Source organism: Halichoeres trimaculatus, unplaced genomic scaffold, assembly GCF_033239565.1.
Source record: "Halichoeres trimaculatus isolate MK-OKI-2021-1 unplaced genomic scaffold, fHalTri1.1 fHalTri1_scaffold_4, whole genome shotgun sequence".
In the NCBI taxonomy this organism is placed as follows: Eukaryota; Metazoa; Chordata; class Actinopteri; order Labriformes; family Labridae; genus Halichoeres; species Halichoeres trimaculatus.
The window spans coordinates 13,633,026-13,657,700 of NW_027437182.1; the positions used below are offsets into that span (position 1 = coordinate 13,633,026).

Below are 24,675 nucleotides of genomic sequence, written 5' to 3' on the forward strand. Positions count from 1 at the left end.
CGTGATAACACTGAGCTGCTCCTGTATTTCTGCCACATGTGCAGCCTTTAGGATATTTCAGTATATATTTCACACCTTGAATCCCTACCTTGAAATATTACACAGTTTTTGCCAAGGCATGAACCCCACTGGTCAGATAAGTTGAAAAAAAAAACAAAAAAAAAAAAAACAAAACCTTTGATTCAATCCACCTTGAGTTTGTTGGTGTAGAAAATGAGCATGGGCGATCATATTTTCATTTCTGTTGGGCTACACTCCTACTCGCTGCAGAAGCAAAAATTAGTAAAGGAAAACTGCGTTGTAACTCATGAAACGCACCATTCTTGGTCTTTTTATCAGTCTGTGTTTAACTTTCTGGGATTTGGCAAGAAAAATGAAAACAAAGGCTCAGCTGACATCATTCATTCTGTATGACACCCATAAATTGTACTTTCTTGTAATGTTTCCAAACAAACACAGAAACAACTGTGAGTCTTCCTCATCGAATTCATTCTGTCCAGGAACTTTAGAGGTGTGATTGGAAACACCTGCATACTTGTGGCCTCTAATTGTTGTGGTATCATGACAACACGTGTCGGTCAAACAATAGACACACTGTAGGTCTTTGTCATGGACACTTGTTAAATTAAAATGTCTGAGCATGGCACATGAAGAGAAGTACTACGTCACCGTAAATTGTGATGTGCAACATCAGGGTGTGGATGTGGCAAGTGACCTTTTTTTTATTCACCTCAACCCAGAACTGTCAGTGCAAGTCGCTCTGCAAGCTGCATAGCAAACAAGATCACAGATCCTGGCTGCCAAAGTCCAAATTTAAGCATGAGAAGATGGCTGTCAAACATAATTACTTCATGTATATCCTTTTGGGCGTATGCTCCCATCAACTCATTGTCAAAATACTTTCTGAAGGCAGACAGTTCATCACCTGTCCTCTCAGAGCCTCATTAGCCTGCACAGATTTAAATTTCCAAAAACATATTTATTTTGTTTTATATCATGCTCTCACGATGATCCATTTACGCGTGGTACTTATTACGCAAAGAGGTTTCATTCTGCAGGGACTCCTTTTAAAGGATTCTCCTTTTCTGAATGAACGAGGTGAAGGATAAACTCTAGGATGAAAAATATCATGGTTAAGTGATGAAAGATTTTTGTTGTCGTTGTTTTTGTCTCCAAAATTTAAATTGGATTAAAAGCAAACCTCAGACAGTTATCTTTTTGTGTTCTTAATATTTGAGGAATCCTGTAAATCTATGTCCCAAGTCAGCATTCAGGGAAGGAAAAAACTGAAAGTTAGTGATTGCTTTTCTGTAGACCAAAGAAAAAAATACATTCTGAAAATTTGTCTTACCATGATACTGTAGAAGAAACAAATGTGGTACACTATCTTCTCCAGTGATGGGAGAAAAAAAACTCAAGTATGAAGGTAGAAAAACTCTGCAGACAGTAATAAGATGAAAAGTTTCACAAATCTTAATCTTATGATATAAAAAAATCAAAATCAATCTGAATTTAGGTTCTGTATTAAAGTGACGAATCAACAAACCCACTTAACAACTGCGACTGATGTTGGTACATTTCCTGTACTTTTGTAAACCTCTCATTGATTCATAGATTCATCAAGACTAAAAAGCTGCTATCACGATTAAAAATAATAATAGTGAAAAAAGAAATGTTAAAAGGAATGTAGAAACACATTTTTATTAATTCAAAATACAAATACTTTATAAAAAAACAGAGTTGGAGTTGTGGAAACAGGTACTCATTGTACAAACATAACAGTGAACTTCTATATAACTTTACTTTATATACATTTCCTATCTCTTTACGTGATAAATCAACAGATGAGTATGTGCTCCTTTAATTTGTGGTAACACTGTATACCTTAGCATCCCTGTCAGTGTGACCCTTAGACTTGTTACACAGCATAATTAAAAAAAAATTAACCCAGTGGAGACTTTTTTGTCAAAACTCTGCTCTCAGCACGTGAACACTTACATAACTTTGTGTTCCCATCTGCTGTGACAGTGCAACAACTGTATTCTGGATTTCTCTTCAGGTGTCTGGTAAAACGGTGTCATTTCATCCTGCTGCATGCTCTCAAGCACAAGTCCAGCTTTAGGGTCGTCATCCTTTGAGATTCTCTCTTTCGTCTTGCATCATGGTTTCAATCTCGTTTCCGAGGCTGGAGAAACATGGCCGCTCCTCCAAGTTGTATGCCCAACACTGCTGCATCAGACTGTACACCTTGCGTTCCAGAAAAAGAAGTACAGTTACCTGACATTGTTACAGCATATTTGTACGCAGACTTGTAAAAAAACAGAGCTTTGAAAGAGGCATTGTCAAAATGTGAGTTTTCTAAAAACCCTTCTGTATCTAAAAATTTCACACAACAAACCTTGGCAGGGCAACTTGGCGGCGCCGGCAACCTCCAGTTATTCTTAAGAATGCTTGCTAGATGCATCTGAATGGATGTACCCTGCACGCTGTGTCCAATCTCCTGCATGTAGAGCTACAGAGGAAATGCTTGTCTTAGAGTTTGGTTCGTTAAGTCTGCTGAAATCATTCCGTTATAGTGTGTCAGTCGTCTTACTCTTTTTGGGTTGATGTTCGTGTCGCAGTAGGAGAAAATCTCATAAAGAACCACTCCAAAACTCCAGACATCTGACTTGTAGGAGAATTTTAACTCCGCGATAGCCTCTGGAGCATACCTGCATTAAATAAGCATGATGTAATTAAAATAAATCCCAGGGACTAACACAGAGGTTATCCTTTATTATGTGGATAAATATTTGATCTCATCATTTCAAATCAGTATACTGTGAGGGATTCAGGGCACTTTCCTCAGCATGTTGACAATACGGCTAAAAATGTTAGCTTCCTATTGTATTCAAAATTGTTACACATTGTGGCAGGATTAACAAAGAGTACCGCAAAAATTCTGATCCCTACAAAGTAACTTAAAACATAATTGGCATTAATTATATCTATAGCACCAAAAGAGTTAAGTCAGGGGTCTGCAACCTTTACTTTCGAATGAGCCGTTTTGCCTCAGTTCACGTGGATGAAAGTCATTCATGAGCCACAAAATCTACTTTATCTTCACATTAAGACAAAAAAGTTTATAATCTGTTAAATAACTATATAAGCTTTTGTGTTACTAAAATTGTAAATGTAATTTTTTAGTTGTTTTTTTTTCAATAAATTTGCAAATTTAAGGAAAAAAAGAAATTTGTAATGTGATAGATTTGATAAATATGCAAAATTTATGAAAATTAAATTAGTTCAACGTTTAAAAAAAATAAAAAAATGGAGAATAAAAAAATGAAAACAAAAATGTGTAAAATTTTGCTATTTCAAAATCTGCTGAAATTTCATAAATTTGCAAAAAAAAACCTGAATAATGCAATTTTAAAATTTTGCTTGGTTTTGAGAAATTGTAAAACACTTCTAAAATTGCAAAAAAAAAGGGTATTTACATTAAAAAAAATCAAAAATTTGTCAAATCTCCAAAAAAATGTGGAATTATCTTTCTTAATCCACAAAAATCTCAAAAAAATTGAAATTAAAAAAAATTTGAAAAATTGAAAAACAAAACAAAACAAAAAAAACCCACAAAAAATTTAAAGCTTCAAGTCAAGGGGTGATGCAATTTTAGTACAAAATGGTAAATCATGATTTTACTTAGTGTCTGTGTTGTTTTCAATTATACCCTCTGTAAGAAAAATAAAAAACAACAACTCTTTTTTAATAATATTTCAAACCTACAAGGAGCCACTGCAAAGGAGTCAAAGAGCCGCATGAGACTCCAGAGCCACAGGTTGCAGATCTCTGAGTTAATTGATAAGCAGGATAATGTATAGTGAATGGATGGTTATGCAAATGAGAATCCTGACAGGGGTGGGAAAGTGCCCCCCAGGTTTGAATCAAATGTTCAAATTCTTTGACCATACGTTAACTTTACAAAATCCCTTTCTGTGCATCTTCTGACTCAAGTACCAGCTCCCACTAGAGCTGTTACAAAACCATCCTGTGGTTCGGTATTGGTTTCAATCTCCACTACTGACTAAAATGCTGTATTTGCCATTAGCAAGCAAGCTGGTCATAGCATTGATCCTGTGCCATTATAAACCAATACAAATCCACTGGTTTTTGTGAAATTCTTGTGCAATAATAAGAAACGTTTTTTTATATGAAAGAGTGTGAGATCAGTGACAGCTGTTCACAAGTAAAATACTTAAGTCAAAGTGTCTTAATCTGTATTTAGAGGGTATAATATTGAAAATTTTCCAACTTGAAAATAACCCTCAGCAATATACTCCCATCACTGCAGGTGACACTTTTGAATCACAAAAAATGTGTAAAAAGTAAAGTTTTAGACTCTTCCACTAACTAGATTTTAAATACTTTTAATTCAAGAGTATTCAACTTCTTAAATATGAGGTAGGATACCAGAAAATGGGGCTCTCTCCAGGCTGTTTCATGCGGTAGTACTCTTTGTCAAAAGGAACGATCTTGGACAGTCCGAAATCTGCGATTTTCACCAGAGACTCGCTGGCCACAAGAATATTCCTGGCAGCGAGGTCTCGGTGCACATAGCGCAGGCTCTGCAGGCACTCCATCCCCTGGGTCAAGAAAAACACATCAGAGTTCATAAATCTCTCACCTTTTGTTCATTAACCTTGGGTTCATAGTATTTTATAACAAGGAGCAGATTCAGTTTGTTGGTGGCGCTCTTTGTGGCTATGTAAAGTAGTGATTTTCTAAACTTCCATCTTCCCGATTTCTTTCCAAGGTGGCATCACTAGCAGATATTTCAAAATTTAACATCTGAGGTGAAGTTTCCAGTGGAAAGCACAATTCAAATATTCAATGGGATGAGACCGCTACATTTTCAAGAGGATTTCTGTGGCTCTTTTTCAGGAGGGAGCAATGTAAATCAAAATAAAAGTTCCCTCTCAATAACAAGGAGGCACACACACTATTTAAAGCAAAAATAAACACAGGATTTTGTAGTCACAGTAGCCTACTTAAAAGTGATATTGGATTTGACCCCTGTTATCTTTAGTAATCTTAATATTATCTGATATTTCGATAGGAGCCTCTTACAGTGCATCATATATCTGACTCTTACCTTACAGATCTGAGAAGCAAAAAGCAGCATCCGCCTGGTGTTCACTTTGTGTCGGTTGTTGTTCAAATACTGAATGAGGCTGCCGAAGGGCAGATACTCCATCACCAAACTCATGCTCAGACGACCTTCAGAAACAGTACACAACCAAATCCATGAGCTACAGATGCTAATGATAAACATGAGAAAAGTAAAACATGGCATTATTTGGTTGATCATCTTCTTTGGTGGCAGTGGCTGGTTTTATCACCTGTGCTGTAGCAGACTCCTCTGTATTTGACGATGTAGTCACAGTGAAAAACACTCAGGGCGTTGACCTCCTTCTTGAAGTCCTCCAGGGTCGATTGCCTGTTGGGCTGCAGCTTCTTCACAGCGACCAGCTCGCCTGTGTTATCACCCAGAGGGTCATAACGGCAGAGTTCAACACTGCCAAAGTTCCCCTGGAGGTTTCAGAAACAGATCAGCGTCAGGAAGCAGAATAAAGTGGGTTCTAATATCTCTGAAATATCATTAATAAAACAAAGAATGGATTTGATTGAACTGCCGTAAAGACAGTGGGCATAGATGAGCAGTAAACTCAGGTATGATGGTGCCAGCTCTGATGATGGGATGAGTGCTTTAACAGGTAAGGACTCTTTTTTTGTCTCTCTTTTGGACATATGCTGACAGTTATTCTTCTTCCTGGCCCTAATAATAGGAATTATAGTTTAACATAATACAACTAGGGTGCCTTAATGTTAAAGTTTGACGAACAGGATGACAGAAGTTGGAAATGGTTGAATCAGAATAAGGAACTGTTACTTTTTGTTACAGGCAGGAACCGAAACCAGGCCCGAGGTAGTCAATTATTAATAAGGAGATGAGAGCTTCAAATAACCAAAGTGTCGCAATTCACAATTCAAAAGTGCCCGAAGTTTGGATTGTGTACCAGTACAGAGGATTATGATTTTAAGTCAGGGGAGTCAGGAAGCCTTTCCCCTGACTTCTTAACTCAAAGCATAGACCTATAATCAAAGTGCAGGGGTTAGTCTGTAGGTGTCTACATATCCTGTGCTCTTTTGAGTGATGAGCGCAGGCTTACTTTCCCCAGGTTGGAGATGTAGCGCAGGTGTCTCTCCTCAAACAGTGTTTGGTCATGTTGATTTGGGCAGAGAGCTTTCCACCCAGGACTCTGAGTGATGGGCTCAGTTGCGTGTAGAATCACGTAATCTGTCAGGAAACAAAAAACAGATTAGGGATTCATCTTTAAGACCCTTTTCTTTAATTTGATTTTTCATGCTCATTCTGTCCATGCTGTGACACTTTTATGAATCCAAACTGGTGAAATAATTTCATACTTATTTACCTGAGGTGATCATGCTGTTGAGCTGACGGATAATGCTGCGACAGGAAGGCCTGAAGGCTGCCTGGTAGTCCATACACTGAGCGATTAGGTCGGCAAGCTCTGTCCATGGAGAAGGAGGCAGCTGCTGGAAGTTCTCATAAAACTGACGCTTCTGCACAAAGTAAAACCAGCACATGACATCAGTCACTTTATCTTAATATGTACAAGGACAGTTTAGCGAATTACAAAACAGACCAAAAGTAAAAACTGATGTCTCCAGAGACCTGTCTTCTCCAAACTTTCGCCATGCTTTCTGCTCTATCCACTACCCTGTCTTCACTTAATAAAGTAATTAAAGTCACAAAAAAATTACAGAAAAAATAAAGAAGCAAAAAACAGTAGAAATTGCAACTATGTGCTTGTTATTGCTTTGTCCACAAGGGGCGCCAAAGTCAACACAAATTGAAAGCTCCTCACAGAAATTCAGAATTTGGGTGAAAAGCTAATAAATGATGATGACTGATTTTTTTCTTTTTGTAAACATGAGTTGTTTATATTGATATTGTTAAAAACTTCTGAGAGACAAACCCAATTATCCTCAGCGTCATTTACTGTTTTCCATTTTCATACCTTAAGTCAGTCATCAACAAACTGATGAACCAACAACCTTTTGTATTCGATTTTGAGTATTTTACATGAAAATGTCTTCATATAAAAGTTTTTAAAGCATTTCAATTGGTTCGATTCATAAAACAAAACAAAAGAAAAGACAAGAAAACAAACCAAAAAAACCCACTGCCCCTGTGTACTAGCGTATAAACTTTCAGTTATTTAGTCATATGGTCGGTCTATATAAGAAACAGCGCTATGACAGTTTTTTATCGAGTCTTTCCCTGTCGATCGGTGTTTACTTCACAGTTTTTGGAATCATCAGGAAAAAAGTGGAAATACCTGGTTCAAGTCCCAGCCCAGCAGCAGATTGTTCCCACTGTTGAAGATTTCCCACACAGTGGCACCAAAACTCCACTTATCACTCTCCAGGGTCAGGTTGTTTGGAGCCTTGAGGAGCTCAGGGGCCACCCAGGGGATCCTGTCCAGGATGACTATAGAAGCAGACACAGAAATGCTTGTTCAAAAGTAAACCTGTAACACTCAGAAATGAGTGATTACGAAGTAAATCCAAATGGGCAGATCCAGCTCTCTCTAAATAGCCAGGTCCTGTGTGAACAGTAATGGATTTGCTATTGAAGATGGATTTACCATCTCTGCTCAGCATGACTACACTGATGCCCGGGTCACTCAGCTTGATGAAAGGAGGACTTCCCTGTGCCGGGTCACCTTCTCTGGCCAGCAGCAGATTTTTGGCACAAATGTTTCCATGAGCAATATTCTTTTCTCCCTGCAGGACAGAGACATTAAAATTAACTCGCCATAGGCTGCAAAAATGGTTTTATAGGTCAAAGAAATCCTTTACCTTTCCTATCCATCAGGTGTTTCAGGAATCACTTTCACTTTTGTTCTGATATGACTGACCCAAATTAGTAAAAGTTAAGATTTCAAGGACATTTTTTGCTTGAATGAACCTGGATGTTCATACTGTATTCATGTGAGGAACTTCCTGTTTGGCTGACTTTTGGTGCCTCTGTGGACAAAGTCACCAGTCCTTATCTCCTTGCTGATTTTGTAAAAAATCTCACCCTGATTTCTTTAACTGTTGACTGCTTTACTCATCACGAATCTTCACTGCGGGAAAGATTTTTCTTTACAAGCCTGCAAATTGTCCCATCTGACACCTGCCCCCTTTCCACAACAACAGGATTAAAAATCGCATCACAGAAATCATCCATGATGTGTTGATGGTCAGATATGCTTTGTAAGTCATAACAATGTTTCTCACCTCATTCTATGCATTTCCTTTAAATTTTGAACGTTTTTTGTTTTCTGTCTTATATGAAATGTGCAACAACAAATAAAAGTTAAATTGAATTGAGTGGTGTTATGTCCTGCACACGTCCCTAAAGCAAAATCTTTGTTTGCTTATCTGATCCTGCAGCACACTGCACGTTTTCATCACTTTAGTAAGACATGTACTCCTTCCCTCTGAGTTTATCTTACCAGAAAGTTCAGGACAGACGCAAGTTGCTTTGCTACGTCAAGTTTCCAGCTCACTGACACAGATCTTCCTCTCTTCAAGTACAGGTCAAGAGCCCCGTACTCCACGAACTCCTGCACCATGATGTCTGTAAGGCACAGCAAGGCTTGTTTCTACAGCTGTACTTCAAAACAGCACGAAAGAAATCCTCAACCACAAGACAACAGACAGAGTCCAGGTCACTCAAGGAATTAATGTTGAACTATGCTTTTCATGAAGATTACATAATATCTTCTTATTTTCAAGATGAGTTGTTTGTAGATGTGAGGAACAGGACAGTTTGCAATAAGCATAAAGCTGAACTCACTTTTTACTCCATAGACACTGACGCCATACACGAGCAGGAGGTGTTTGTGGGAAATCTGACTCATCAAGCTGGCAGCTTCAAAAAATGACTGATAAACAGAAGAAAATCACACAATGAGTGTAATTCATCAATAATATTACACATCCAAGTGTGTTTCAAACTGCAGACACCTACCTCCCAGTAATCTTTGTGGACGGCATCAAGCTCTTTAAGAAACACACTGGTCACGTGTTTCTCCCCATCACGGATGTCAGTTTTGGAGCCCTTGAAGATTCGAGTGAAGGATCCCTGCCCGAGACTTTCACCCTTACAGGAAAACACATTCAAACTTTGTTAGATGTTTTTCCATCATTTATAACATGCTCCCACTGAATTACTTTCCTACAATGGCACATCATGACAGCATTCAAAGCTTTACATTAATAAAGCAGTACAAAAAGTAAAAAGCCAACAAATGTATGCCAACTAAAGTGGATATTGATAACTATGGTATAGTAGTAAAAAGCCTGATTCAGTTTGAGTCATGTGAACAAACTCACCCACGACAAGTCTTCATACTTGATCTTGTGGAACTGAATGTGACTGAATTTGTTTCTGTCAAGCGTTGGAGAACTTTGAGCCTCGACAGAGCTGCTGCTGCTGCGTATGATGATGAGATTTGTGAGCTCTGTTGAAACAATAGAAATGTAAACAGGGCTGCAAATGCTGCAAGTGTAGAGGCACATTTCATGAAACCAAGACAAATAAAAAGAGTGGGATTGTTGATGTCAGGGGTGAACTATTTAACTGACTATTTACTCACAACACTGAATGGCAGCTCACAGCTACAGAGTCAAGGATGAAAGATGGATTGACACAGTGATGGTCCAGAACAAAGTGGCTCAAAAGTTATGTATCTAATGAGGTGGAGTTGTGATGCTGATGTAAGAAGTTGTTTATCAAACAACCAAGAGATGTTGGGAGATGATGAGTGTCCTGCCTTATCGTTTATGTTAAGTTCAAAATTTTCAGAGAAGTCTTTTCTTTTGTTTCACCCATCCTGTTCTATGTTGCAATGTGTCTTGTCTCATCTCAGAGAACAGAAAACTACCTGTTCCCCATTACCCTCTGTAAAAATAGTCTGTCCTGTGTCTGTTTCACTCTGTCAAAGGTTTCCTGAAGATGGAATTTTGAATTTTGTTTTTTTATTTAAGAGTTTTTTTGTCCAAGTTCATTTTTTGTGGTAAGCTTTCAGTGCCCAGGTTTATCCAGAGCTGCTGAGATTTGGCTTTATTATTGCTCTATCCTTAACCCTATTAACCCTGACCCAGACCATATCTGTCACTTTCTGTCAATACTTTTTACTCAAAAAAAGCCTTTTTTTGTTGCAACTTTGAGTCAAGTGCCTGGGTCCTTGAATTTTTTCATGTCAATGAGTAGTGATTATGATATGATTAGTAGTCGTATTAGTAGTGATTAGCATTTTTTAATACTTCTTCTCCTGTGTTTGTCTGGAGATCCTACATGTGACCATGGCTGCATTGTTTACATGTAAAGTCAGCTGTTAGCAGCCTGTAGCATGTCAATGCTAACTGGTGTAAGGCCTGATGATTTCCCTCAAGGTGAGGAGAAGGAGGTGAGGACAACCTGCTGGTTCTCAGGTGTGAGCAAAGGAGTGACGGCATGGACCTGTCCTTTCATCCATCGTTATTGGGAACATAAGATCTATCTCCAATAAGATGGACGAGCTAGCTGTGCTAACCCAGCAACAGAGGAAATACCAGAGGGCAGAGTAGCATTATGCAATTCACAGACATGGCTAACGAAGCTAACATCAGACACCACCCCCATGTTGGAAGAGCTTCACAAGCTGTGAGCAGACAGGATCCAGGAGACAGAGATGGAGCATGACTGAAGAAGCTCAGTCCTGGACCCTGTGGAGGTGGAGGCTGGCTGAACTGGACAATGATGGACAAGCTGTCATCATCTATTTTCTATTTTCTTACTTTTGTTTTCATTGTTTGCCGCTGTGACTTCTTGTACTTATTACAATGACAATAAAGTTCTATTCTATTCTATTCTGATTGATATTTCCTCTGTTAGCTCTGACCTTGTGCTGCATGTTTTTTGGGGGGTTACTTTTGCCTTTTTAGAGAGGACAGCTAAAGAGAGGCAGGAAATGTAGTGAGCAGAGAGTAGGAGGAGGACATACAGAAAGAGGCTGTCAAATTAGCAACAAGAGCTAGACCTAAACCACTACGCCAGTGACACCCACCTAATGCTGCTTTTGATCAACTCTATTATCTAACTGAGGTTGCTTTACAACAGGTTCCCATAAACCTTTTTGCTTATCTCTTAAAGAGACTTAAAACATTTAAACAAATGAAGAGCAGCTTTTGCTGCTCAAAACAGAAACCTTGAATAAAAAGAGTAACAGCAGAAAGCAAAAGGTGAGGACGAAGCAAAGCTAAGCTGCCTCCTTTCACTGTGGCTGTTCCATATATAACCTTTAGCTTCCTGCTATCAAACATCTCTAAACATTCACATTGTAATTGATTTTTGATTATATCCTCTGTCTTATATCTCCTTATGATTTCTGCTGATCACCAGTGGCTGTCAAGTATATATCACTGTACCTGTGAATCTATATACATTTTTTTGTATTTTTTTCCAGTTGCTGTTGGTTCATTTTTGCCTTGATTGAAACAACATGGAAAGAGAGACAGGAAATGTGGGGGAAGACATGCATCAAAAGGCGACTTGAGCCTGCTTGGAGGACAGTAGCCTCTGTACATGGGGCGCATGGCTTCAAAGCAACCCACTGAGTCCTTCACATGTGAAATGCTCAGTTTTTGGTTTCATTAAATCCACAACTCTGTCAGCTCACCCTTGGGTCGAGGCGGACAACAGTGACTCAGCTTGACAGGAACGTCGGCCAGCAGCAGCTTGTTGTGTTGGTAGTAGCTTGTGAGCTCTCGCAGGCTGGAAAAAGACTTCTGGACTCCAGGAAGACTGTAGTGCTCATTCTCAATGATCAAACAGTCTTTGTAGTCAAGACCAAGTGGAGTCTGCAGAAATTCAAGAGTTACACCACATTTCCACAACACGGATCAGGTAACATTATTCCTGTAATCTGCTGATTGCTCTCTTAAGTTTCCTGCTGCTCAGAATCAATATTCTAAAAAATAACTGATTAGAGATTAACTTTTGTAGTTATGACTAAGATCAGAAATTTCCTCAGCACTAAGGAGGAAAAAAAGAAGAAACTGTAAAAGCATCAACAACAAGCTACTCATTGGTCTTTCCCGTATGACTGTTGTGTTGCTTTGACAGGAACCATTACCTGAATACAAACAGTTAGAAAGAAGTTCTCATAGTCTTTGGGACTTTGCCGTAGGAGGAATGAACCACCTTTGAATCCCGACTTTTTCAGCTTGTTGACGGCAAACTCTGACCTGTTTAAAAAAAAAAGAGAGTGAGAAATTCTTTCATTTGTATTGTTATCCTCACACTTCTGAGTTGTTTTTTTAGTTAAATATTAAACAAAATATCTCACGTGATCGGGCCATGACAGTAGTTTTTGACCCTCATAAGGAGACTGGGAGGTGCGATGTCCTGACAGAAGTAGTGGCAAGAGTCTGTTGTCAGTCTGAAGTAGCCATCAACAAGTGACACAAATGACAGGGCTTCTTTCAGACTCTGAAACGTGGCCTCCTGCGGTGAAAATTAATTAGCAATTAATAAACCTAAATTTTTTGCATTAAAGCAAAAAAATGTGTGAGTAAAAAGTAACTATAACATTAAAGAGGAAGTTATGACTTCAGAACAATCTCTTTTTACCAGGCGTCTGTCATCTCTGCGTGTTACTATCACCATCCTGTTGTCCTGGGGAACTTGCTCGTGGCATATCCTCGTGATGCTGATGTCAATGATTTCTTTGAAATCACAGAAGGTCTGCCACTGCAAAAAAAGGCATCAGATTGTCAAATGGGACAAATGTTTACAGAGATTAAAGTGTAACTAGGATCTTTAATCTGAAAAAGCATTCAAAAAGTAACAAGTTCATACCACAGCAGACTCAAGATGACAACTTGCGCTGGTTTGAATGCCGCTTTCACCCATGACCCGCACAAGGCAGAAACTTGAATTTGAATGGGAAAAAGAAGGGCTGACTTTGAAGGTTTCAGTCCCCAAAGAAGGCTTGATGCTAGCTAGCTCTATCAGGTACTTGAGCTTCAAGCTGCACTCATCCACTGAACAGTTGCCGATCTTCTTCAAGTAACGCTTGAGGGTGTTTCTTATCCGGTAACGGTCAATGCGGTTTCTCTTCTGGATGTCCTGACGATGCAGCTTTGGAAGGCACGATTTGTAGCTGAGACATGGACAGTACACTTTTTGGTGTTACAATTATGACACTTTTTCCTAACAAAAAATGTTAGAACTTCAATCTGTGAAAAAAAATACTTTTTCTGTATGAAACATTCTTCAAATAAAAATACAAATACCTGACAGTCTGGCAGAGCTCCCTTACACTAAGATGGCGCTCTTTTGCCATCCTCCACAAGTCCAGCACAGCAAGACCGAGACATTCCTCCTGGGTGCTTAAAGGTGGAGAGACTCCTTCCTCACTTGTGATGAGGTCGCTACGCAACTGTGTGTGTAAAGAAATTAGTGTCAGACTCAGCGTTTAAAACATAAACCAAAGCATGAGAAAATGTCTCATTCACAGTAAGCTACATGTGAGCAGATAATACATTTAAAATGTTGGAAAAAGGGGGCTGGAGGAAGACAGTAGCACAATGGGTTGGGGCAAGCGTTAATTCACATCGAAAAGAATGTCAGCTTTTTGCCTTTTCTTTGTAACTTAATTATTCTTAATTTGATGAGAAAGTTTTTGACATTTCTTGGCAAAATTGATCAGGAAATGACAAAATCTTGTAAATTATTCACAAGTCTCAAAAATTCCCAGATGGTGATTCAAATATACTCTGCCCTAGCGGGAAGTCAATAGTGAAGTCAATAAAACTCCATGTTTGAAGCATCTATGCTACCTGAGCAAAGAGATAATCAATGACACTGTAGTCGAGAACTGGAGTGACTCTATCTCTGGTCAGACTGTAGCGGTACGATGTCCTTGCTCCCAGACCAAACCAGTTCCCAAAGAAAAACCTGTAGAAAAAAGTGCATCAGTTTCCACAGCCTGTATCTGCTCATAATTTAGATTCTCATTAGATGCATATTCTCTAAGCTCTGGCTCTGACTGGCAGCTTTTTTCACTTACCTGACTCTGAAGTGAACTTGTAAGCTTTCCTCTGCGTTGAACATGTGAGATGGAGGGTACCAAAATGAGAGATCAGCTGAAGCCAACCCAAAAAGGCTTTGGTACACCGGCAGGATTCCTGGGTCAAGAGATCACAGACAGCTGTTTCCATTTCCATTTGTATATGTGTTGTGTTAGCATGCAGTCAGTCAGACTCTTTCCAGTGAAAACTCACCACATTTCTTTCCTGCTTGAATGCAGACATTTTCAGCAGAGATCTGGCCGGATGATATGTGAATTGTTGTTTCATCCTTTGTGGCAGGGCAGAAGTAGAGGTGAACCTGCAGACTGGAACCAGTGCTCGAACTGGATCTCTGACTGCCCCCCCTGTCTCTGATTACCAGAGGAGCGAACTCCTCCTCACTGAGATCCATGAGTTCTTCTGAGGAGCAAAGCAACATTTTTTTTTAATTATTTCAAGAAAACAACCGGAAACAGCTCATTAGCTTAGGATAACATCATCTTATGAAAAAGTCAAAAACCCTCCACTCCTGACACAAAATCACTTTATCTATTGCTCAACAAAAACACATTTGAATTAATGATTATGACTGATTATTTTACATGGTGCATCAAAAAAAGCCTAAAATAACCAAAGGGACCCATCAGGCAATGAAAACCAAAAATTAATGAAAAGCGATAAATGCGCTCAGTGTTGTGTGCATGTATCTCATTACCTAAAATTTTTCTTTTTCTTCTTTTACTCTTTAACTACTGCTTTTTCCATATTTTTCTGCTCTGATAAGCATTGCATTTCATTGTTGCCTTTTCTTAGACACATTTTAAAAAGCATCCAAATAAAAATCCAAACTAGAGGTACCTTCAAATTATTCAGCCAGGAGCCGGTCCAAAGAAATTGAAAAGAAAGTAATGATTTTATACATGGAAACATTTCTTCTTTGAAAGATATTGTCAGTAAAGTGATACTCAGCAGTGAGAAATATGTACTGAAATCTTTTCTCGGCCATGAAAAGTGAAAGTGGCAAAGGATAGAATTACTCACACACAAGCAAAAATTATTTTTAGTTTTCATCTCTTGTAATTGAATACACTTTGTTACAGTCATTACTGCTTCCTGTATGCATTAATTATTTTTTTTGCCTCTACCTGAGTTACAACATTTGATGTTGTCACTGCACCAAAAGAGATTCACCAATTTGATGCAAGTATAACTTATTAGTCTGTTACAGACTCATGAAAGTTGGATCAGATATCAGTGAAAATCCATAGGACAGATCTGTTAAGCTCTGCTCTGTGCTCTTCTTTGTTCACCAAAACCATGAGCGTTTACTACATCATCGGCACCAGTCGGTCTCTGAATCTTTGTATTTTTGCCAGGCAGAGCTTAAGTAGTGTGAAGGAAGCTAACTACAGCAGCTCACGAGTTTGAAACACACATTTACACATTTATAACCCAACAAAAATAATGATATAGTCAGTTTAGGTATAATTTAAGTCCGCTTTGTTTCATGAAGTTGGAAAAGCCTGAAGTTGCCAAGGCAAATTCTTGTCTCATTCCCATATTTCAGAAAACAGAATGTGAACTTAATGTCAGTATATAATCAGATCAGTATAAGTAATGGCTGATAAAATAGCACAGGACTTAAAACGTTAGATCATACCATCCCATGTTAATAGTGCTGTCATCCCACAACAATTTACCAGAAGGTACCATAAATCAAGAATAAGTAAAGGCTACTCACAGAGCAAACACTCAAACTCAGAGAGTGACACTTCAAGGCTCAGTAATATCATATTATGAAAGTTTTGATCTTTACTTGAGCGCAGTTCTCACCATGACTCTGAGGGATGTTTTAAATGTCAAAGTGGGACTTCTGGGGATTCCCTTTTCTCAGAAAAACACTCACCATGTTCTGAATCAGTAACATAAGCGAGACAAGTATCATGTAACGATGGGAAATAATAAACAATACATTTTATACTTCTCGTACTTCGGGTATTTACGCAGAGAAAACAGTACACGACTGTTTACTTTCACTCAGCAAACGACCATTAGCATGAAAATTTGAATGAGCATCACTATATTCAGTTAAATTCAGCCTTTATGAAAAGAAAAGTAAACAGCATTTGTAATGTCCTGTGGAAGCTGGCTTAAAGTTTAAAAAAAAGAAGTTTATAGGGGCCATAACATTGGCCATCTCTTTAGTGTCAATAAAATCTGACAAAACTGACATTTCTCAACACAAAAACTCAACACAGAAAATGTGATAGAGTATATAATTGAAGGTTTTCAACTGATTACCTTTATTCTTTAACGGCAGAAATCCTCATCTCAAACATTCAAGTCTTTCTTTTTGTCTCCTGCGTTTATGTCGACTGTGTGTCTGTGTTCCTCTCTCTGTAGTGACAGGAAGTATAACAACTTCCTGATTTTGAGAACCAGATGCTTTAAGATCACGTTTTTTTGTCATCTCTTTCAAATTGTTTTCGTCACTAACTGAACTGAGACAGTCACAAGTGTGTTAGAAAGTAAGAAATTCATCAGTGCTGAACTTTTTAAATAAAAAAACAACTGCATTCTGAACCTCTTTTTTTCAGAGGATAAATGTGTTTTGAAATTGTATTTTTTGATCTTGATTAAATGTTTGTACACTTGCTTAACATTTAACTAGAAATGCAACAAGAAAGGTGACTTGAATCTACTCATCTGGTATTACAGGAACAGAGAGGCTGAGGACTGTGGTTTCCCTGTTCAGCAGTGAGGTTAGCAGTTTCCTGTGAAAGCTGTATCAAGCTGCAAACAGTTCAATGCTTGGATTACGTGTTATTAGATAACCACTTTTCTGCTTTTTCCAGCTTTTTTCTTTTCCTTCTTCCTTTTGATTATTTTTTTCCCACAAGGTAGTCATTTGGGTTCAATTTAATGTTGTGAATTAATTCTGTAACAAAACCTGCATCAACCTCAATCATTCAAAAGTCTCCAGCATGTTTTTTATTTCATTTGTCCACATAGGTATGATTGGTTCACTGGTATTTCTTGAGCTACACTTTAGCTTTTGATAATACTCCTAGAAATGATGCAGAGGACACGATATCCAACAAACTAAACAATATGATGGTTGACTGAGCAATTAAACCTCAACATGTCCAGATTGGTACATTTTAACAGATTATCAATTAAGGCAATTACCAAGGGCACTTTATTCTCTACACTCTTGAAGGTCCCATATTCTGCTCCTTTTCTGCAGTTTAATATGGATCATAGATGTCTTCATGAAATGGTAGTAACATGTTTTGGTCCAAAAAGCCAAAAAATCAAGCACAGCAGCATTGTTTCCAGGCTCTCATAGCCCCTCTGTTCAGAACGCTCTGATTCAGTGGGCGTGACCTTCATATGTAAATGAGCCACCACTGATACCACCCCGCTCTTCTACATCACTGAGAGCGGCGCCAATCTTTAGAAAACACCAAAGCTTGTTTACCGTAACATTATAGGCTAAAACAACAGGCTAACCGCAGCTAAAGTTAGCATCCTGAAGCTAACACAGAGACAGGGGGACACTGAGGAAAAGCTCTTACATCTGCTCCACAGCACACATCATTTAAAATACTCACATTTTCAGGGTCCGAGGTTTGTTGGCGGATGGTCGGTAACGCACCTGGATTCAGGACCAGTCTATTCGCTAGCCCTCTATTGTACTGTCCAAAGTTGGAAAAGCAGTCGGCCGTGAAGTGACTAGCACACACATGCGCAGTTTTACTGAGTGTAGCTGGAACATTTCCTTGATAATGAACTCTAGCCACTAAGTCTTGTCTTCTTCTGAGTTGGGAAGCTTGTGCATGGAACTATGTGGCTGTTTACAGCCAAAAACAAAGCAGTGATGGCTCTTCAGCAATTGGCATTCTCCTCCCCAGCAGTGGCAAGGGGAGTAGGCGGGGAGGGTGTGCGGGACTATGTGCTCCGATGGACCAATCAGGTGACACTTGCTTCTGATTGGTCAAAAAAGGGACTCGCTGAAGTTGGGAAATCCCCAAAATCCAAACAGCTTAGTTGTAGGTCAGGATTTTACATTCACAAGCACTACTAAGTACAGGTTTTGTCATTAAATATCACATTTTGTGGGCTGGGAGGAAAGTCAAAGACCCACAAATTTCACTAAAAGACTTAATAAAGTGATTTTTGCATAATATGGGACCTTTAACACAACAGCATTAAATACTCAGCTTGAAAAACGACATAATCCACTTGATAACATGACCTATTCAAAGAATGACTGACCACACCTTAAAGAATGAGCTTCCCCAGCTGAAATTATGGCCTACCTAACCACCAACTAAATAAAAAAGCAAGCCCAAATGACAGAACTAGCTACCACTCAAACTTCCTCTTAACAGTATGAGGTACCCAACTGACAGGAGCCAATGCAGCAAGCAGGAAAAGCTAAAGCTAACCTGACAGAATGAGATACCCTACCTAAAGGCATGACCTACTGGACAATAAGGAATTTGCTTCATTACTGAAGAGACTGTGCTTCTTTCTTACTTAGCAGGAGTTAGCCTTCAAAAAGCAATGACCTCTCTACCTGAAAGGAAAACCCAAACCCACCTCACAGCGAAAGCACTCTGCTTGACATAAAGAGATACCATACCTGACAAGTTTAAGTACTTATGATTCTGTTACTAATGGAAGAGAAATATAATCCAGCAAAAGGAATGGGCAACACCAGCTAACAGAATGATTCCCCCACCTGACAAAATAACCTGACACTGTGAGCCACTGTGCTTGAAATGATGAGTTATCCAAACAGAATGATCTACCCTACTTGACAAAATTAGCTCCCTTTATGTCTCCTACTTTTTAGGCAACTTTATTACTAAATCACATTTCATTCACAAGGCAACTCAATGTATTTCACATACATAATGAAACAGTTGATTTAACATTTGAAGCATTAAACGATCAGTTACAAAGAGACTTAAAACAACAGTGCCAACTTTCACCAGTGTTTTTTTTCTGCCTCCTTACTTCCTTGTCTTGGTTTTTATAGTGCTACAGCATTCACAATATTTGAAATTTTCCAGTTTAACTGGTCCAGGAGTTCAACTGCTGTCTCTGAATTTGTAGTTTGAGACATAGCTATTGTTTCCCTTGAATTGAGCATTGGTATTTTCATTTATGCATATTTTCTTCACAGAGACAGTGGTTAAAAGGCCATCTGACATGAGCTGCAAGTCAAAGAGCACACAGAAATGGTCAGAAAGAGGCAAGACCTTAACAATAACTAAAGGAATGTCAAAAACTCTAGACATGGCTAAATCTTCAGTATGGCCTTGAGTGTGGCTTCACCCTTTCATATGTTATAAGAGTAAAAAAGTGTCAAGTAGAACAAAGGGTCCTTTGGTATTTTTATCCATGTTTGTGTCAGGATGAATGTCAAAGTCCCCTGATATAATAATCTAAAAAAAAAAGCCCATAGTCAGTGCTGATAGCAGTTCCTCAAACTCATCAATGAACCTTCTGGAGTATTTTGGAGAGCTATAAATGATTAAATGGAGAATTTTGACCAGAAAACAGAGGTATTACAAATAGCTAAAATCACAAAATGTAGTTTCCCTTTACTGAAATGCAAATTTAAAGATGGTAGTAACTCCCCCACGTTTCTTGCTAGTTTCACACTTGTTCATGTAACAAAAAATTGTTGATGCTGATTCATTGAGAGTAGTGCTACAGTCACATTCAGTCAACCATGTTTTACTGAGAAATAAGTGATCTAGATTACAGGTTATAATGATGTTGTTAATAAACAATGGCTTGTCTACTAGTGATCTAACACTGAGTGGAGCTAAACTTGTTGAGATAACAGGAGACACGGGTGTGTTTTGAGGTTGGCATGCTCTATTTAGAGCCATTTTCTTTCTCAACAGTTTCACCAGCTGTTCTGTTATCAGGCCTTCCTGGATTCAACAGGGCCCTGACTTTTCCTGGGTAAATACACTACTGATATCAGCGTTGCAGCCTCACAGACATAATTCACAGATGGGGGGTGGGACTCTTAACTGGTGGAAGAGGGAAGAGATTATGGGTGTTGGACACGGTGTCAGCTGAGTTCCGATATATTGAAAAGGTTCTTCATCCTACCAGTGGAAAGTCTGGACTGGATGAAGACAGTGGGGGGCTAGGTGGGGCCTGCAGAGGTGGAGACTGAAAGTCTTCTTTTGGGGAACAGCGAAAACTCCTGTTATTGAATTGTTGGATAATGACAGTGAAGCTGAAGCCTCTGGGTCAGCAGATTTATCTGCTGTTTTGGATTGTCTTGCCTCCTGTCCTTGGCAGGAGCTGCTAGTGTCTGACACACAAAGTAATCTTCAGAATACTTTAAATTTTCTTTTGAGGTATCACACACCAATGTCGTTGGCAGTCCTTTAGACTGCATGCTGCAAAAGCATTTATCTTGCTCATAGCTCTGTCACCCACTATCAGGGTTTGAGGCCCAATAGTACACTCTTTCTCTAGCCTATTAAGCCGCGTTTCCACCAAGCAGTCCGGGTTGGTTCGTCTTGGTACGGTGCGCTTTTAGCGGCGTTTCCACAGACTCATCCCGGGACGGATCCCTAAAAACCGAGACGAGCCGTCCCACTTTTTTGGGACCCTTTCGTATGGGTGCCAGACTGAACCGATCCGCTCTCGGGAGGTGGAGCAACACACTGCAGACGGTTGATTGGTCAAAAGAATCATCACTCACCCTGACAGCGGCTGCATTTCTCCTGGCGGCTCACAGGCTTCTCTGTAACGAAGCTTGATTGCTCTTTGTAACAGAGAGTTTCATGAAATCACAGAGAGGACGAAATGCTGCATGTCTTCCATCCGTGCTCTTTGTTTACTGTGTCGCGTTTTCTTCTTTGTTGGATTTAATCGCGGGGTAAGCTGCTGTGTCATGCTATTGTTTACCAGCTGTGGCTTCCGGCATGCAGCTTACACGACGCCCACCACGAGAGGGCACAGTTTGCTGTGGAAACGCAAACGGGATGAGACTTAACTGTCCTAAACCGTCCCAAACCGTACTGAACCGACCCGTACTGCTTGGTGGAAACGCAGCTTTTCTGTAGGATTCAGGTCCATACTTTAACCTGATGCCGGATGATAAGCACTTAGTTGAGGAGTCTGGATCATGTAGAAGTAAAGAAGTTCTGTTTAGTTGGATCTGTGTGTCCTGGCTTGATTTGCTCTTACTTTTTGTTGTAGCCAATGTCATGTCTGTTTCCTCCTTGGTACTGGGGGTTAGAACGACACTCCTATGGGATGGTTGTGCAGGATAACCAGATTCTTCGCAAATGCTAAAATGCTGTAATCTACCCATTAACCTTCTTCCCAGATCCATCTTTGATTTTGCTTTAAGTAAACTCCATGGAAGAGGGTGACTGGCTGATTTGCTGCCATTTATGCAGGCTTCCTCTATCCTGGTGTTGTTACCTTTAAGCTGCCTGTTAGCCTTCTCTTCTCTGTTGCCTTGAGTCTCGAGTGGCGTGGTTTCATTTCCCACATCATCCATTTTCCTGTGCATTCACTTCTAGCTGGTGTATTTTTGTTTTCAGGACTGCTATCTTCAGGAGAAGTCTGTGGTAGTCATCCATGGAAAAGAGAGAAGGGAGGCATCACGGTGCAAGAACTGTAGCACAGGCTTGTCCAGTTGATAGGCTGTCTTCATGTAGTATCCGGTAAGTCAAAAATATTTTTAAATGCCTACCTAATCAGAATGAGTTCACTAACTTGGCAGGATAAGCTTTACCCATAAGACAAGCTAAGCTACCCCATGTATTTAAGTGCAGTACCTGTAAGAATGAGCTAACCTTCCTTTAGAAAATGGGCTACATGTCAGTGGCGTTTTCTCCGGGAGGCCAAGGGAAACCATGCTTCCTCTCTTTTTTTAGACTGTAGCTGTGATTTAATGAAAATATTCCTTTTTAACAGTTTCGATACTTCTTCTGTGTTTTGTCACCGTCATCTCTTCCTTATTCCTTCTTCTCTCGTTATTGAGCATTTTACAATGTGTAAAACAGCGCCCTCGTAAATGTTCTGTGGCGAATGCGTGGTGAAAATACGATACTGCACGCTGTTGTCCGCAAGGAAGCCAAGCAGAGTTGGCATCCCTTGTCGAAAAAAAACAAGAATGATTAACCAATCAGATGAGGCCGCGGTCATGACACTGCTCATCTGTGATTGACCAAGACTGTGCCAAGGGAAGCCACCCCGTCTTTGGCCTCAAACCAATCAAATCACAGTATCGTCATCCTCGAGCCACTGAATGAAATCAGGGAGGTTAGCACATTAGCAGTGTGCATGAAGCGACCGGTTGTGTGTTTAAGTGGGCGGTTGAATGAATTAATAAGATGTTTAAGCTTAGTCAAGAGGACAATGTAGGATTGTGAATGAGTGAGTGAGGGTGGGAGAGCTACAGGGCGTGTGTCGGTGTTCAAAGTAAGTAAAACGAGCGCTCTCTGGGCGCTCTAACAGGTCCGTTACATGAAATAGCGATACAAACTGCAACATAGCCTTTTATGTACCCCACTCCCTAAAAAAAAATACAGATAACCAGATAACAGGCTTTGTCTCACTTGGCTTCCTCAAAAAAAATCTCCACGCCACGCCACTGCTACATGTGCTACCTGCAAACCTTGGTACATTACTTGCTTTTAACATCCCTCAGTTAACTTAATTATTGAAAAACTGTTAGTCATGATCTTGAGAATCTCTATCCAGGTGACTTAAAGGGACAGTTCAGTTTTTTTGAAGAGGGGTTGTATGAGCTCTATGTGACCACTAAGGACATTAGATACAGTAGAAAGGTGTCTCCTCTCCCTCAGTAAGACACAGACTGTAATCGCAGGTGACGAGGAAATAAGCGCTAACAGGGAAATACCGTACCAGATTCAAAGGCTATTTTCTCTGCCTACAAGAACTAAAATCAAAAAGTAATACCACAGAGTAAGAGTAAGCTACATAGAATAATTTTTAAGTGCATTAAGTCTTCGGAAATATAAACATTTATGTCTGTAACCGGCGCCTGAAGCATAGCTTGTTTACATTCCCTACAGCTGAAAGGAAGAGGGGGGACGGAGCGCACTAGCGCTGCGCGGAAGGATACATGACCAGTTAGTTAGGTCCGGATAAATGTTTACATTTCCGAAGACTTAATGCACTTAAAAATTATTCTGTCAGAACACTGAGTTTGAGTGACTGACCTGGCAACAGGTGTGCCTGATTGCAGCATGGAGGAGGGACAGAAGGGGCAAAGACAAGAGCAGTATGCGCAAGCAGTCGGGTTGTTGGAGCACACGTTGCGGCGGTTCGGCACCCTATGGGATGGAGGGTGTCGTGGTCGTTCGTAGCCGTTTAGGGCTGCTGGCGACGAAGGCAACCTGCGCAGGGGGTAGCTGTTCCCGCGTCAGGAGGGGAGGCCAGATACCTCCTTTAGATAGCCAGGGCCGGGCTGTAGAGAGTGCGGCAGCCGCCATCGCTCCTCGTCTCGCGCCCCGTCACACGCCACCCGGGCTCCGCCTACGCCGTCCAGCGAAGCCGTTTCGCGCCAGTTCGGCGAGTTTAGTGAATTTTGATCCTTTTACGCGTTTTGGACTGTGTACCCTAATTAACTGTGTGTTTTTACTGTGCAAATAAAAATCATTAATTGTATTTGGTGAATCACTTGTTGTGGTTGTCTGATGGCTCTGATTTGTTAGCAGTAGATTCTTACTACACATTTTGAACCCCTACATTTATCACCCATGCATCAATAAAGATGAGGTAATTCTTTAAATAGAGAAGGAAGGAGGAAGTGACCCTAAAGTCATAAAAACAAAAAGATTTATGATCCATATATAAGCTTACTGGCAGGGTTTGTCCTGTAAGAGTTTAGGTTTACTGGGAGAAGGAAACAAACATAGTGTAAGTATTTAGATAAACAGGGCAACAAAAACCACAAAGCAAAATCACCTTCACAAACAACAAGGCACAAAGCAAAAGACAGCAGGATTGTTGAAAATAAAGAGCTGACTAAGAAAATACAAGAGTTAAATGCTAATGTATGATAATATAAAACAGTCTTTTCTAATCAGGAGGTTTGAAATACTGAAACAAAAAAATCTAAAGGTGAGTATTTGTGATGACACTACCTAATGCTTTTGAAAATTTGGGGAAAAACAGAAAAATAATTGAAAAACATCCTCCTAAAAGATGAGTTGCTCCTACAGATTTTGTTTCCTATCTTTTAGTTCATCAATCATTAACCTTCTATTATTTAAACAGTTAACATGTTGGCACACTTCCACATTACATTTCATTGCTCATTATCACAAACTCTAACAGTAAGAAAAGTCAGATTGCACACATCCTTGTGGTGCATGGCATTATTCTGTTGAGTCATTCTACATAGAGGCAGTTTTATCTACTTTATTTCTCTTTTTTTTTTTAAACGATATTATTATAAGAATGTTTTTATATTATTTT

The 24,675-nt window shown here is 39.6% G+C and overlaps 1 protein-coding gene across 2 annotated transcripts; it reads right to left on the bottom strand.

Moving 5' to 3' along the window:
* Positions 1–1,745: 1,745 nt before the first annotated feature.
* Positions 1,746–23,749, bottom strand: jak3 (Janus kinase 3 (a protein tyrosine kinase, leukocyte)). Of its 2 annotated transcripts, XM_074668783.1 has the most exons (25): positions 23,415–23,749; positions 21,646–21,789; positions 14,389–14,595; positions 14,175–14,292; positions 13,945–14,062; positions 13,399–13,544; positions 12,962–13,265; positions 12,734–12,853; positions 12,450–12,607; positions 12,237–12,348; positions 11,781–11,961; positions 9,454–9,581; positions 9,089–9,220; positions 8,915–9,002; positions 8,571–8,695; positions 7,716–7,854; positions 7,407–7,558; positions 6,477–6,627; positions 6,213–6,340; positions 5,382–5,571; positions 5,135–5,259; positions 4,453–4,625; positions 2,594–2,711; positions 2,399–2,512; positions 1,746–2,247 (listed from the first exon to the last, which is right to left on the bottom strand). In XM_074668783.1, the coding sequence occupies exons 2-25, from the start codon at positions 21,734–21,736 to the stop codon at positions 2,128–2,130; spliced, it is 3,438 nt and encodes a 1,145-aa protein (XP_074524884.1). In that variant the 5' UTR covers positions 21,737–21,789; positions 23,415–23,749; the 3' UTR covers positions 1,746–2,127. The 2 variants fall into 2 exon arrangements, with proteins under 2 accessions (XP_074524884.1, XP_074524885.1); XM_074668784.1 differs by lacking the exon at positions 21,646–21,789.
* Positions 23,750–24,675: the final 926 nt, after the last annotated feature.